The sequence below is a fragment of the Filicampus tigris genome, chromosome 15 (genome assembly GCF_054856515.1).
Source record: "Filicampus tigris isolate MCC_2025a chromosome 15, RoL_Ftig_1.0, whole genome shotgun sequence".
Taxonomy (NCBI): Eukaryota; Metazoa; Chordata; class Actinopteri; order Syngnathiformes; family Syngnathidae; genus Filicampus; species Filicampus tigris.
Window position 1 is genome coordinate 8,803,734 of NC_141231.1, and position 14,571 is coordinate 8,818,304.

Genomic DNA, 14,571 nt, shown 5'->3' on the forward strand with positions numbered 1-14,571 from the left:
TACTGCAGTGCCAGTGAGGAAATTGCACTGTGGGAGTTTATTCAATTTCCTTTAAGATCACCAGAAATTATTGTTTACATATTTTCGAATATCAAATAATATATTGGAGGGTTAAGCCCCCCTAGCCCCGGTTTAGCGCTATCTCTGATGTGTAGCCTATCCAACTTTTGCCATTCATACAACAGATAAGTTCTGGTTTCTGAAAGTAAATCGGCCTTGTGTTCAACTAAACAGGTCTAGATTTGGCATTAAGTACATTTTTGAGTAAATTAAGATCATTATTTCTCAATGGTGACCACACGTAAAGATCTGCGATTATTACAAGTTGAAGTCGGCCGACATTTTCTGAACCAATGGGAGAAAAGGAATCAGCCTTAATAGACTCCACAACAAAGGCTAATAGCTCAGGATAATCTTTCAGAGGCAGATGATAATCGGGCCTTTGCTGATTTTGATCAGAAGATCAGGGAGGGAAATGCTCAAATTTAGAAAAATTATTGTTTGTGTAACCCCGATTAATTTAGCATAATAGTAGCTAACTTTATGAACCCGTCACTCTTAAAATGTATTTGACTGAGAAAGAAGAAATCCGAGGAACGCTGCAGTGACAGCCGAAACTGTCAGCACGGTAAGAGAGTTTTCTCTTCACAAAAATGGGAAGATCATTGTCATTGTCGAAACAAAAGAAACTTGAAACTCACTGAGAAAGAAGGGCCTTAAGAAGACAACTGTCCAAGATAGGGATTTTTGACACAAAATTTATTTGATCACATACACAATACATTCATGGCAAATTATATAGTACATCATAGGGGTAGTAGTACTGATTACTTGCTAGTGAAAGAAAAAAAAATGTCAGATCGATACAATTGAGTTCAATGACATAGTTCCAGAATATCACAATTGTAAAGGAGAAGAAGTGCACTTTTATTCCATACAGGAAACACAAACGTGTGGGGAAAATATCAAACCTTCATTTAAATTTGATTTTAAATTGACAAATCTGAATTTGTGAATGTATATACCGGTAATTGAAAAATACATAGTAAAGCAACAAAAGGAAATGATTCACTTTTAAGGTTCTCTTCACAAATTACTACACAATAAATCATTGGTAGGACCTGACACACCATTAAAATGTTAAAAGTGCAGAACTGAGATGGAAAATTGTATTTATATTACAGTGGTCTCTGTCGGTCTATTTTAATGTATGCATTAGTCAAAACACATTTTTAAAGTCCTTTAGTGAGAGTGAAACTGAATAAAAGCAGATACTGTGTGTGTAAAAAAACAACAACATTACAATAGAACAGTACCAATTCAAGTCAAATGACGGTGCAGGCTAAAAAGAAGCATTGCGTCAGTTTTCCGCTGAGTTCAGTCATTAACCCATACAAACACAGATGCACGCCAAATGACAATTACAGTAGCTGTTGGGGAAGGAGTGGTGAGCAAAAACTTCTGCCAATTTAACAGAATTGAGATGTTTGCATGTAGGAAATTACCATGCACGTGAAATTACAATGAAGGAACACGTTTTTCTCTGGATGTTAGTTTTTTTTTTGTTTTTTGTTTTTTTGTCCAAACAGATTTCAGCCTCTGTGTTGCCATTTCAATTTAATCTGCCAGGGTCCTCAGAATTGCCCATGTAACTTAAAACAGTAGCACAAGATTCCTACTTTGCCTTAAGTTTCAACTTCACCCTCATAACGTTTTTCCTCATAATATTGTAGCTTTATTCTCATAACAATCTTTTTTTTTTTTTCAGACTTTTTTTCTTAATATTTCTAGTTGAAGCTTACAACTTTTCTTCCTTATATTACAAATTCAATCTTACACCTTTTTGTCCTTGTAATTTAAGTGGTAGTCTTTCAACATGTTCCTGACACCTGATGTTCCATTGTACATTTCGACCGAAATAGCACTGGGGAAACATTTGCATCGATGCCTGCACATAGCAGGCGCTCTATTTACACAACACCATGCAATACATGTTTGCTCTCAACAGATGAAGCCTAGTTGCATTGTTATAGGAGCTATATCGCCATAATGAACTGCCATACGTGCAAATTATAAAACATAATATGTAGTCAGTGCTCATCGACATGGGAGTACAAATCAAAAATGAGTGCTTGTTAGACTAACAGTACTTCTACAGGTTATAACCCTTTTTCAAGAAGATACACGAGACTCCATCACCCTTGTGTTAGTTTTATGCACCTATATACAACCCTAAATTTTATATATATATATATATATATATATATATATATATTTATTATATACTACTCACACAAAGTTAGGTGTATGGGTGAAATCTCAACATCTAAGCTATTGAATGCACAAGCCCAGCTGTTCAGTGTGTCATTACTTGTCTAATGTGCTGTTCTCTATCAAGGAGTCGGATAGCAAAATTCAAACAGATGTTTCTTCCAGTCCCTCTGTATCTTGTATCTCGTGGTGAGGTTCTGCTAATCAGTTGTTAGGGACCGTCTTGGTTTCACGATGCCAACTGCTGTGAAGGGTTGGATGAAGGCGACTGTTTGAATACCAAATTTGATTGAACCGGGACATGCTTTGTCCATTCAAGGATCAAAACACACGTAGTAAGTTTCGCCGTTCAGCTCCATGTTAGGGAACAGCAAGTTGTGCAAAAAGTATTGAAACCAAAATGTTGGAGAAAACATTTGAGAACTTCAAATTGGGTTCACGTGTAAAGGTGAAAGTGCATTTTAGTAACCTAAAATCCCTAACTTTTCATGAGTAGTGTATATAGTATTTTACTAAATATGAGCCAGAAGGTGCAAAAATCATGGATGTTACTGAGGATATAGGATACACTGGAACAGCATTACTGTATGAACACGTGCAGCTATAATAGAGGGCCTAATTGTTCTTACTGGAGCAGGAACACGCTGGACAGCAACATGAGGAGCGACGGGAAAAACTGCGCCACCGCGACGCTCGGCGGGCCGCTGCGACCTGTCTGGACCTGATAGTCGTGCTTACGTTCCTGCAGGAAGCGCTCGGAGTAGGCCATGTAATTCTCCACGCAGCGCCGCGCCTTCATCTGTTCCACCAGGGACGGATAGCCGATCTCCTCGATGCTCACCGTGTCATCGTCGTCCTCTTGGATACCACCGGAGGAGTTAGTCTTCTGCTCCTTGAGAAGATCCGTTCTGTTCATACATCGGGCCATGAACGCGTCGTAGGTTTCGGCTCTCGGCGGCGGCTTGTAGACGTAATCGCGGCCGAAGTCCTTCTCATCGGTGGAGCGTGAGCCGTAGCGGCGGTACATGTAGTTGTTGTAGTAGTACTCTTCCTGTGGGCTATGGAAGGAGAAATGCGGTCGGGGGAAGCGCCCCAATCCATATCCCACCGCCATCCCGGCTACGGCGCCCACGCCCGCCGCCATGATGGCCTTCTTGGCGAACCCTGTAGATTTGGGTTTGTAACCCATATTCTGCACAGAACGTGAGAAGGGGGACCCTCCCATTCCGGTACCGCCGTATCCGTAAGCGCCCCCGCCAATGTGGGGACTCAGGATCCTATTGTTTGGGTTTCCTTGGGGATAGCCGAATGATCCACCACGCGCTGGGTAACCACCTGCAGCTGGATACTGGTAGGGGTTTCTGTTTGGATACCCCCCTGCAGCTGGGTAACCTCCCGCAACTGGGTAGCCACCCCTGTTAGGATAGCCCCCTCCAGCTGGGTAGCTTCCCCCAGCTGGGTAGCTCCCTCCGGCCGGGTAGCCACCCCTGTTTGGGTAGCCCCCTCCTGCAGCCGGGTTCTGATTTGGATAATTCCTTCCAGGATTCTGGTTCGGATAACCTCCGGCAGCTGGGTACTGGTTAGGGTACCCTTGGTTGGTACCACCTCTGCCTGGATTCTGGTTGGGATAACTGCCTCCTGCTGGATAATTGCCCCGTCCAGGGCTTTGGTTGGGATATCCACCTCCTGCGGGGTTCTGGTTGGGGTATCCACCAGCAGCTGGATTACGGCCTGCAGGGTTCTGGTGTGGATAACCTCCAGCAGGATTTGGGTTTGGGTATCCCCCAGCAGCTGGATTACGGCCTGCAGGGTTCTGGTGTGGATAGCCTCCAGCAGGATTTGGGTTTGGGTATCCCCCAGCGGCTGGATTACGGCCTGCAGGGTTCTGGTGTGGATAACCTCCAGCAGGATTTGGGTTTGGGTATCCCCCAGCGGCTGGATTACGGCCTGCAGGGTTCTGGTGTGGATAACCTCCAGCAGGATTTGGGTTTGGGTATCCCCCAGCGGCTGGATTACGGCCTGCAGGGTTCTGGTTTGGATAACTCCCACCAGCTGGATATCCACCAGGATTGGTTCGACCGGGATTCTGGTTGGGGTAACTTCCACCTCCTGGATAACTTGACGGGTTTCTATTTCCCGTTCCAGGATAATTTCCACCGGAGGGGTATGGATTGGTGTTCCGGTTGGAAGTGCTTCCCGGATTCGAGCTGGACGGTTTGGATTGAGAGCCGCGATTGCCCCAAGAGGAGGTGGAAGACTTCCGGCCGCTGCTGCTGCTACTGCTGCTGCCGCCTCCTCTTCTGGCCCATGTGGAGTCGGTGTTTAGCAAACACATGATGAGAAAAGACAGCAAAGCTGCCTCACGCCATCTCTTCATCATGAACCTAAGAATAAAATAATCAAAATCATTGCTTTAAAATGAAATAAACTCAAATGGCAACAACAACGACGGGCACAGAATGACATCATATTCCTGTTCTTTAACTGGTCATCCGACAGAGAGCTATACTTTAACCTGTTCTTATTTTAGTTTTGCAATCGGCATCTATTGTCCTCTCATCATGTGCTTCACTAAAATAAATCATTAACCCACGTAAAATGTACAAATGTGGACGAAAATATGTTGTTTTTTTGTTGTTGTTTTTCTTAATAAATTGGCAACAGGCAAGTTGGCCGATAGCAATTAACCAGCAGGATAAAACAAATGAAGAACGGGATTGATTTAGTCGACTTGTCCCTCACGGAACTAAATAACATTATTATTGAGTGTACCTGACTAATGTCCCACCAAGGAATAACGACTAAATCCGGTTATTCGTCGTTAAATTTGGAGATTACTCCTTGGCGTCGTCCGTGTGTTCTCCTTTGCTCTGCTTCGCTCCGTTATGCGCTGTGAGGGTTGGGTCTTGGGCTGTGGTGCACTCGTTTTTTCACACACCCCAGACCGGACATTAGAATTGAGGGCGGATACAAACAGTTATTAGGAATATGATTTTGCTAGGTTGTACTCTCTTTGCGTTGAATTGAACCAAATGTGTTTCTATGATTAATATGCCTCGAACATTTTGGATAGTCGTTTTGTATAAGTCTTTATTTTGTTTTCCTGTGTGACGCCCACTCGCCCAGTTTACAAAACAAGCGCATCTGTTACGCATGCGCAGCCTCACGACCCAAAGCTCGGCAGAACGGCAAGCGGCTCTCCCATTGGCTGATGTCACCATGGCTGTGGCGTCACGACCGTAAACTGCCAAGATACCCGTATGTACTCTCGGGGTACATGGTGGAAAGATGTCGGAAAGGAGAGTACCCAGTGGAGGAACCGCGGGCACGAAACCAGCTATAGAGAACCAACATCGTGGTGTTCATTGGTAGTTCTGAGCAAACGTAGAGGGCTAGGTTAGTAAGTCCTAGAAACGGAGCCGTCTGGTGTGCATGGGTGGCTAAAAACGCCCTAATCCGAACAAGAGACCGAGCGGGACGTGTCGAGAAAGACGACCGCGTGAGAGGGCTTACACCGGGACAGGGGTGCTGCTTCGGCTTCTCGCTGGGGTGGTGATGTTATCCGTACTGTCTTATGGCAGACTGGTAGCCCGGGCTGTCCTCGGTGGACTCTCGCAGACGGACGGGCGCGACTATAGCCTCGTTTCCGCCAGTTATGGATTCGGCAAGGACTTTCGGAAGGGGATTCTTAAGAAAGGGATGTGCTACGGGGACGACGCCTGCTTCATCGCAAGGAACAAGAGTGCAGACGTTTTGGGTAAGAGCATTCCCCGTTCGTGGACACGCTCAACCGGCCTGCAGGCTGCGGTTGGACCCGGTTGACCTTCAGTGGTCCGTCCACCCTGCACGTGGACTGACCTCACGATGAAAACACAACAGCCTCCACCCCCTCCAGTCACCCTGCCTGAACATGATCCCCTAGCTCTCTTTTTTACAGCATTTTGTTTGTTTCAATTAGCATGCATTCACTTTGTGAAATGTACCGACAACGACACAATGGAATTGTTATAACATGTTATCGAGCTGCGGTTTTTACGCCGACACCAAACGACCTTTCACCTAGATACATTCCGACAAAATAGCAATGCAAGATAATCACCCAAATCGAGTCGGGGAGTGTACATAAACTAATTCAAAGACCCCGGTGTTTAAATAAACACAAATTCGAAGCCCACTGACAGAAAACAACAAGGTCAGAATGGTCGAGCATGGAGGCGGCCATTTTGCTAACAGCGACGTTATTACCGCTTAGCTTGGCTCGAATTGGCTTTTGTCCACAGTAATGTTTAATAAGCGAAACTGTTCTTTTAAAAAAAAAAAAAGCCTTCCCTGTAACCGTCGAGGAGTTTGCCATTAAGGGGGTTCCTTAAATATATTACACAAACTGCATTGATTCTGTAACTTGGGTCCAATGTAATCCTTTTCTGGACAAAGGATAGATCATATATGAAAGCCAATGATGTCGCCGCAATCAAAGAGTGCTTACATAAACTATTACAAAAAAGATGGTGAATGGTTTGCATTAGTCAGACTCCGGGGCTCAACATAATTGTGCATGTTTGCCTTTGTGATGTGGAGGTCTGCTTTAGCTTTTCATTTTGTGACTTTGACTTGATTACCTCGAGTCAAATCACGGTGCCCCACAACTCATTGTTCTTTAATGCTGTCCTTTTCTTAAATCTATACATACATGCCACTGGTAGTCCAGTGGTACTTGATGCTGCTTTTTTTGCGGGTTCAATTCTCAACCAGTGACCCAGTACCAAGCAACTGCCAGTCCCAAATATTGGGGTGGTCATGAAGGGCATCAGGCATGAAAACAGTTTCAAACCGAAATTTACAGATCTTCTTAACAGAATACCCTGGCATATATCTCCATGTCCTGTCCAGAACTCTGGCCTTCACTGGTTCACTCCATCTCATGAGGTTTACTTTTTAATTGACAATGACCACACCTCATCAGTAACACAAATTGTAACTTCTTGACTGGCTGTATTTATCTGTGCGATTTCACGTGCAGTCATTGCAACCTCGCCTTGAAAATACTTGCTTATTTTACAGTAAAAAAGATACAGGTGTAACAGGTCAATACGATCCATCATGTTCCTCTCTTTGAAGATAGGTCTGACAAATTTCTGTCTTAACAGGCGTAGCGGATGGCGTGGGTGGCTGGCGGGACTACGGCGTCGACCCATCTCAGTTCTCCGCCACGTTGATGAGAACGTGCGAGCGGCTGGTGAAGGAGGGCCGGTTCACTCCGAGTAATCCAGTGGGCATCCTGACGTCTGGCTACTATGAACTCCTACAGAACAAAGTTCCCCTTTTAGGTAAGCCCCCACAGAGTTACGATCCGCCTCAACGCACACGCACACGTCATGAGTACAACCATCTAGAATTTCCTCATAAATGTGTATAGTATGAGGGGACGTTGATGTACTCAACTGCAGAGCGTACTGGGCATCTTCTCGAAATAACATATCTATGGCAGTGGTCAGACTGTGAGCAAACTACAAGTAACTCATTCAGTACCAGACTTTTTCAGACCCATTGTGAAATGACATACAAATGTATGTCATTGGTATAGAAAGAAATACAAATCAGAATATTGGGTAGCAACAGTATATGAAAGGATATGTATCGTGTTAAACAACAGAATATTTTCCTATGGGAAACTTAAGGAACAAGAGTAAGATGAGTATTTCTTGGCCTCAGAGCTCCAGGAGGTGAAGAATGTAAGTGACACTGCAGGAGGCAAACACGACACCCAGGTCACGTCTTCAGAGATGTGGTGTCCATCTGCCGCGTTAGCGTAGCGGACCCTCGCTCTTGTCACCGCGTTTGTCAAATAAGCAGTTTTGTTTTTGTATTCATTGCAAGGATGACGTGTACTTGAGCTGTACAGCTAAAGGCTGCTCCGAGTTTTGCCCTGCCCAAGGTTGCCGTCGTCCAGCAGCATAAATAACTGAACACCTCAAGGTCCTAGTAAAGATTATTCCGTAACACCACGCCGCTGTTTTTGCAGGGAGCAGCACCGCCTGCATCGTAGTGCTGGATCGACGGAGTCACCAGCTCCACACGTGTAACCTCGGCGACTCGGGCTTCCTTGTGGTGCGCGGAGGCGAAGTGGTGCACCGTTCGGACGAGCAGCAGCACTACTTCAACACGCCCTTCCAGCTGTCCATCGCCCCCCCGGGGGCCGAGGGGGTAGTGCTCAGTGACAGGTGGGCACCGGTGACCCGTGACGCACTATGAAACGAAGCATGCCTTAGCTTTTGTTGTGCTGAGTATCTGCTGTCTGACTTGAAACAGACTCAAACAAACAGAGCCTTAGGGCACTGATATACACTCATCTATGGGTTCCCTCTAAAATAAATGCAATAGAATTATCCAGTCCAGCCGCAGAATCAAGTTTCCTTTTCACAGATGCCCGGCGCCACCGGAACCACAGCACTTTCCAAGGCTTCCTAATAGCACAATCACTTGCACTTTTCACTGTCCTTGGCAGCCATATGCAGGGCTAATTTAGAGCAAAAAAACCCCCCCCAAAAAACACAAAGGTATTAACCCATTAAGGCCTAAGACGCCTGGCTAAACAGTTCTCTAAAGCCTAAGGTCATCACCCGACTTTGGAAATGCAACACTTACAAAATAATTCATCTCAGCTCCTGTAGCAGTTAGAAACATAATTCCAAAAGTATTTGAGAGCTTAGACGTGGCTTTCACACAGGCCTGAGTTTCCTATTATTTACAGTTTCAATCACTAATGTAAAAATGAAGTGTCAGTGGAAGAGAAGCACTGTTTTGAATTTTAAAAAATTTAGTGGTAATTACCATCCCCTATTCTGTCACAAAGCCGTCGCTATCGTCGTTGTCTACAAACATATATATTAACCATATAACACGTTCGACTGGTTCCACTCGTTCAAGGTCCACAAGAGCGTCGTCTTTTTCACTACCGCCACTCCCGGCTTAAGTGGTAGAAGCGCGGTTATGTGGCCTTTATGGGTTAATCTGCATGTGAAATATGTGACTGACTGAGCAAATGTTTCAATGTGTTCATATACTGATTTGTTTGTGAACAGGGGCTTTCTTGAGCCGAGGTTGCGCTGTACCTGCAAAGCACAAATAGCATGTCATCCAAAACATTTTAAGCCAAACCCGTAGTGACAATTCTGTTAACAGTTAACAAACACAGTGCATAAGCGAGCTTCTTCTTGTTGATGAAGTGGAAGAGCTCCAATTTTGCATCCCTCTGGACTTCTTGTCCTCTTGTTTCCCCCTTTTCAGTCCAGAAGCTGCTGACAGCTCCTCATTTGACGTGCAGCTCGGCGACATCATCCTCACCGCCACGGACGGCCTCTTTGATAACATGCCCGACTATATGATTCTTCAGGAGCTCAAAAAACTCAAGGTGTGACTTCATTTTACTTCATTCGGCACATAAAGATTTCCCCCTATTTAATGTTATACCCTCCTATTCAGACCACAAACTATGACAGCATCCTGCAGACCGCACAGAGTATAGCAAAGCAAGCTCACGATCTCGCCTATGATCCCAACTACATGTCCCCGTTTGCACAGTTTGCGTGTGACAATGGCCTGAATGTAAGAGGTAAGTGTAGCCGTCAGATGCCGGGATCACTCATTTTATATTTATATGGTTGTTGCTTTATTACAAAAATGATATTGAGTTGATTTAATGTCACAGGTGCATCTCGATAAATGTGAGTATTATGGAAAATTGAATTCATGTCAGTAGTTCACTTTAGAAAGTAAAACTATACATTTACAACTCGTGAAATATATCAGGATTATTTTTTTGTTGTTGTAATTTTGATGATGATAGTTTAAAGATAACAAAGCCCCACATATTATTATTATTTTCAATATAGGAGTTAGAATTTTCAGGAATTAGTCATTTGTTTAGTCAATTTTCTTAGAAGATTTTTCTTACTATTTTAATATCATTCCAACAACATTATATAGTAGTTTTTGAGCTGACCTTATTGTAGAACCGGGCCATCTCCTCCATCATGTCACTCGGTGGGGAATGTAAGCAGCCGGCTACTTGTAGAAGCAGAGTCTGGAGGAAAAAGCGAGTGCCTGTTAAAAAAAAAAAAACATTACTTTATTTGGCCGCTGTTGCTGTCACATGACCACAGCACCATCACAAGCATTTGAAATGTAACTTGGCAGCTCACGTATCTGTTTCGTCTGTTCTGCAGGAGGAAAGCCAGACGACATCACAGTGCTGCTGTCCATCGTGGCTGAATATACAGACTAGGAAGTGTGTGTGTGTGTTTGTGTGTGGTGGAGTGCGTTGGGCTCCTACTGTATGCAGGGCTCACTCACCCCCTCCCGTCCGCCTGATCTTCCTCCGCCCTGCGGCCCACCGACACGATGCCCACTCGCCCAGCCATGTCCATTTTGTTTTTGTTTCTTCCTCTTTTGTGTCGAGCGTCAAAGGGGAAACGGGCAGCTAGGATAGATCCGTGTTGATCATGACTTAGGAGAAGCCCGGTGCGGCACATACGGCATCCAAATTGCACCTCATTGAGTAAGAAGCGACATAGTAAGAGGAGTAAGCCAAGCTTTGATAAAAGAATCAGTTTGCTTTGGGAATGTGAATGAAGGCGCTAGCCGTTAACTAGCTCAGCCCTCAGAGGGAACTAAACTAAGCCCACAAGACTCAGTCGAATCAACATGCAAAGGTTATCTAAGTTTGGGGCTGAGGGAAGGATGTGCCTGTTTGCGGTTGTAAATAGTTACGTTTTGGGACTGTCTTCTCTACTTTTGGATCTATTTTTGTTCAAGTTACTGTCGTGAGTGATGCGTTCACAGGCATTTGATTAATCCCCACACTTCCATTTGCTAAGATGAACATTTGCTGAGATAGTGTGGTAGGAAAGGGAGTACGTGTGTGTGTTTGACTTAGAATGTGTCTCATGTTTGATGTTAAGAGAAAATGTTATAGCATCTGGTAATGCTCACGGTTGCAGCCATAGGTCAGGTGTGAAGATAGAGATGTTTATTTTTATAAATGGTGATGTTTGAAAGTGTCTGCCCACATGAAATGCTGTATTTCCTCCTATAGTGGTGTACTTAAGTCAATTGTGAGGTGTTTATTGGGGCAAGACCCTTCACTTGTGCACATGCTTTTTGAAAAATATTAAAATAATTGGATAGATTTTATCCCTCCATTTTTCTGCGGCAGTGTTTCCCTATTGAGCCAGGGCACATACATAACATTGGAAAAATCTCACTGCACACCAAGAACCAAAAAAGATCTATATTGAAATAGTAACCTCAATTTACTCATAAGTTTACTTGGGCAGTGACACTGCAGGCCTGTTTAGTAGAACTCACAGCTGATGTACTTGCAGGAAGACTTGTGTTGCATGAATGGCAACAGGTGGATACGCGGGGTTGATTGTACCTTTTGCCATCTAGGGATTGTACCTTTTGCCATCTAGGGAAGAGCATTTAATTGTTCTACATGTCGGTATATGTCGCAAATATACTTTATTTGTAGTCCTCCATCCATCCATGTTTGGTATCGCTTATCCTCACTAGGGTCAATGATGAATCATTTCTGACCAATTAAGTGAAAATTGGGTTATTTCTGACAACATCCTGTAGTATATTGCTTGTTCGTTTTGTTGGGTTACCAGTCAATCAAACTGTACATAGACAAACAGCCTTACATGCATGTTTGGGGAATGTCAGAGGAAGCTGGAATACCTGGAGAAAACACGTATGGGAAGGACATGCAAACCACAGAGGGAGGATTGGTCTGATAGTAGAACCCAGAACCCCAAATCTATGAGGCTGTTATGCAAATGATTAGGGGCATTGTGCTGCCGTAGATTGGAACATTTACATCGCCGTCCAGCAAACACGTGTACATTATTGCAGAATGATTTTATTCAACATGGTGGGGGGAGGAGGGGTCGTTTTTCACAGACGTTATTTAAACCGTCCCAAAATTTGGCGATTCATGCTTTTTGTTGGCCAGTGACGATTGTTATTACTCCGCCACCTAATGGGACTACACTACTGATGTTATTTAAAGTGAAAGTCAACGCACGCATTTTTTTTTTCCAAGAATATGTTCTATGCAAGACCACTAGTTGAAACGGGGCATTCTGATAAATATTGCGTTTGTGGAATAAGTGTTCATACACTCTTTTTTAGCCATCTCTGGGGCAACCATTTTGTCTTCTGTCGACTGAGAATGACATCACAACTGCTCACAATGACCAATCACGGCTCAGATTCAGAGAACAGGTCAGCCGTGATTGGTCATTGTGAGCAGTTGTAATGTCATTTTCAGTCGACAGAAGACCAGAGATGCCTAAAAACGAGTGCATTTTGCTGCTTAACTTATATTCCACAAACACAAAATTAATCAGAATCCTGTGTTTCAACTAGTGGGCCCGCTGGGAACATATTCTTGAAAAAAATATGTTTGGGTTGACTTGCGCTTTAAGGTGAGGTGTTTATTTTTACAAGTGTATTACAAGGGTACTATTTGAGGAAATACGGTATACGGTTCATGACAAAGTTGTCGTAACTATGAGAATTTTTTTTGTTTGTATGTTTTTTTAATCCTCATGTTTCGTCCCGTTAGCATTTATTGTTCATTTTGCTGCTTCTCTTGTGTAATGTGAGTATATGAGCTCCATTACATGAGCATGTTCACCATGATTGTTCAGAGTGCATATGTGTGCGTGTCGAGTTTGATTAACCCTTACGTAACTGAATCCCAAGACACGTGTTCTATTGTTCCACTTGTGGCAAGATGCTTCAGCTAACACTACAATGGGCAAAATGTCTTGACATTGTCAAAGTGGGCACACCAAAGACATTTTTCTTTGTGTATTCATCAGTCCGCCTTGTGGTTGTAAACATGATGCAGCAATAGCAATACTGTACCCAATTTGGGCTCAGAAGTGATGGCAAGATGGGTCTCTGAAGAAAGTTTTTGTCTTTTTTTTTTTTTTTTGTCTAAATGTTCTTGATGAATTTGTCTTTCTTACATGTGAATGGTTGTCTGTTGTCACCCTTGTGCATGACAAATTTCAGAAGCCAAAGAAGGAAAGCCATATATAATGCATATTAGGGACCCTACTTTGTACTGTAGGCCCTTCTGTAAGCAATGTGTTGGTGGTGACCAATAATGTCACGGTTTTATGTATGTTTCATAATTATAGTTGGAGCTGTATTTGTGTGTGAGGGACGGTGGTTCCCGGAAAAAGTCTTCAAACTAGTTAGTTGATTACACTGGGGAACAATTTTGGGGGAAAAATCTGTTGAGTTAGATTTTTCTGCTGATTGAAACTAAAATTAGCATGCTGATTCCAAAATTGCAGTCATTTTTTTGTCTGTAGCATCCCCTCCAAATAAGCAAAACGCCACAGATTAGCTCTAGTAAGAAGAGTTGATTATGAGTGGACTCATATACAGCTACGTGGCGTTTGTGTAGTCACAATTGTGACAGTGCAATGAGAGGTGTGTGCAGCTCCCAATAGTTCAGTACTATCAATATCTGCAAACAGAAAGCTAGCATATGAATTGGAGTCTAAATTCTATTTATGCTTTTTTTTTTCAAAGCTTGTAACTATTTCATCTCAGGGTTTATTTACATACACACAAGATTTTTTTTTTTAGGGAAATGGGGATCCTAAAGCTAAAAAAAAAATTGACATTATAGAGAAAAAACCACAATCAATTTTGTATTCTGCACCCAAAAATGTGTTAAAAATAGCCGTCAGACCTAACTCAACAAATATGTTCCCCAGTGTTATATGTCAGTGCTGTTCGCTTTGCATGGTTTCAGTCTATCTGTTGTAGTTTGTTACCGTGTCTTTATATTGCATATGTTCTGGAAATATGTAACGTATATGCAGACAAAGGCAGAGTTGCTGTGACATTTAACGCGTGACTGAAAAGAGGGAGCACAGTTTCAGCCTTAACACATCGATAGACTTGTCGTCAAGAGGCCTTCCATGTCTTTGCCAGCTTGTCTTCGTCTATGTTGTCTAGTGTTTGTTCAATGCAGTCTGCAAATGCCCAATGAGGTGGGGGTGGACCTGCCCCCCATGTGTGTTCTTCCCTTCAGAGCAAAGGTGCTTTTGCCATCTATGATTGGTATGATTGTCCTTTTTCCAACAAGCGATATTTGTATGGGTGAGTGAACGGTACATTTATGTCTGTCACAGTGTAACAATGCAAGTCTAATTTATGTAAATATGTTTTAAAAAGATGTACAATATTTAAATTAAAAAAAATCTATAGTAT

At 43.3% G+C, this 14,571-nt stretch overlaps 2 protein-coding genes across 2 annotated transcripts; one reads left to right on the plus strand and one right to left on the minus strand.

Annotated features, from left to right (window-relative positions):
* Window positions 1–738: 738 nt before the first annotated feature.
* On the minus strand, window positions 739–5,382 carry LOC147135347 (uncharacterized). Its single transcript, XM_086052760.1, has 2 exons — window positions 5,044–5,382; window positions 739–4,655 (listed from the first exon to the last, which is right to left on the minus strand). Exon 2 carries the CDS (start codon window positions 4,649–4,651, stop codon window positions 2,897–2,899), a length of 1,755 nt encoding a protein of 584 aa, XP_085908886.1. The 5' UTR covers window positions 4,652–4,655; window positions 5,044–5,382; the 3' UTR covers window positions 739–2,896.
* A 79-nt stretch (window positions 5,383–5,461) lies between these two features.
* LOC147135348 (protein phosphatase PTC7 homolog) lies at window positions 5,462–11,458 on the plus strand. Its single transcript, XM_086052765.1, has 6 exons — window positions 5,462–6,028; window positions 7,419–7,598; window positions 8,294–8,492; window positions 9,559–9,682; window positions 9,754–9,883; window positions 10,497–11,458. The coding sequence occupies exons 1-6, from the start codon at window positions 5,827–5,829 to the stop codon at window positions 10,553–10,555; spliced, it is 894 nt and encodes a 297-aa protein (XP_085908891.1). The 5' UTR covers window positions 5,462–5,826; the 3' UTR covers window positions 10,556–11,458.
* The last annotated feature ends 3,113 nt before the right edge of the window (window positions 11,459–14,571 follow it).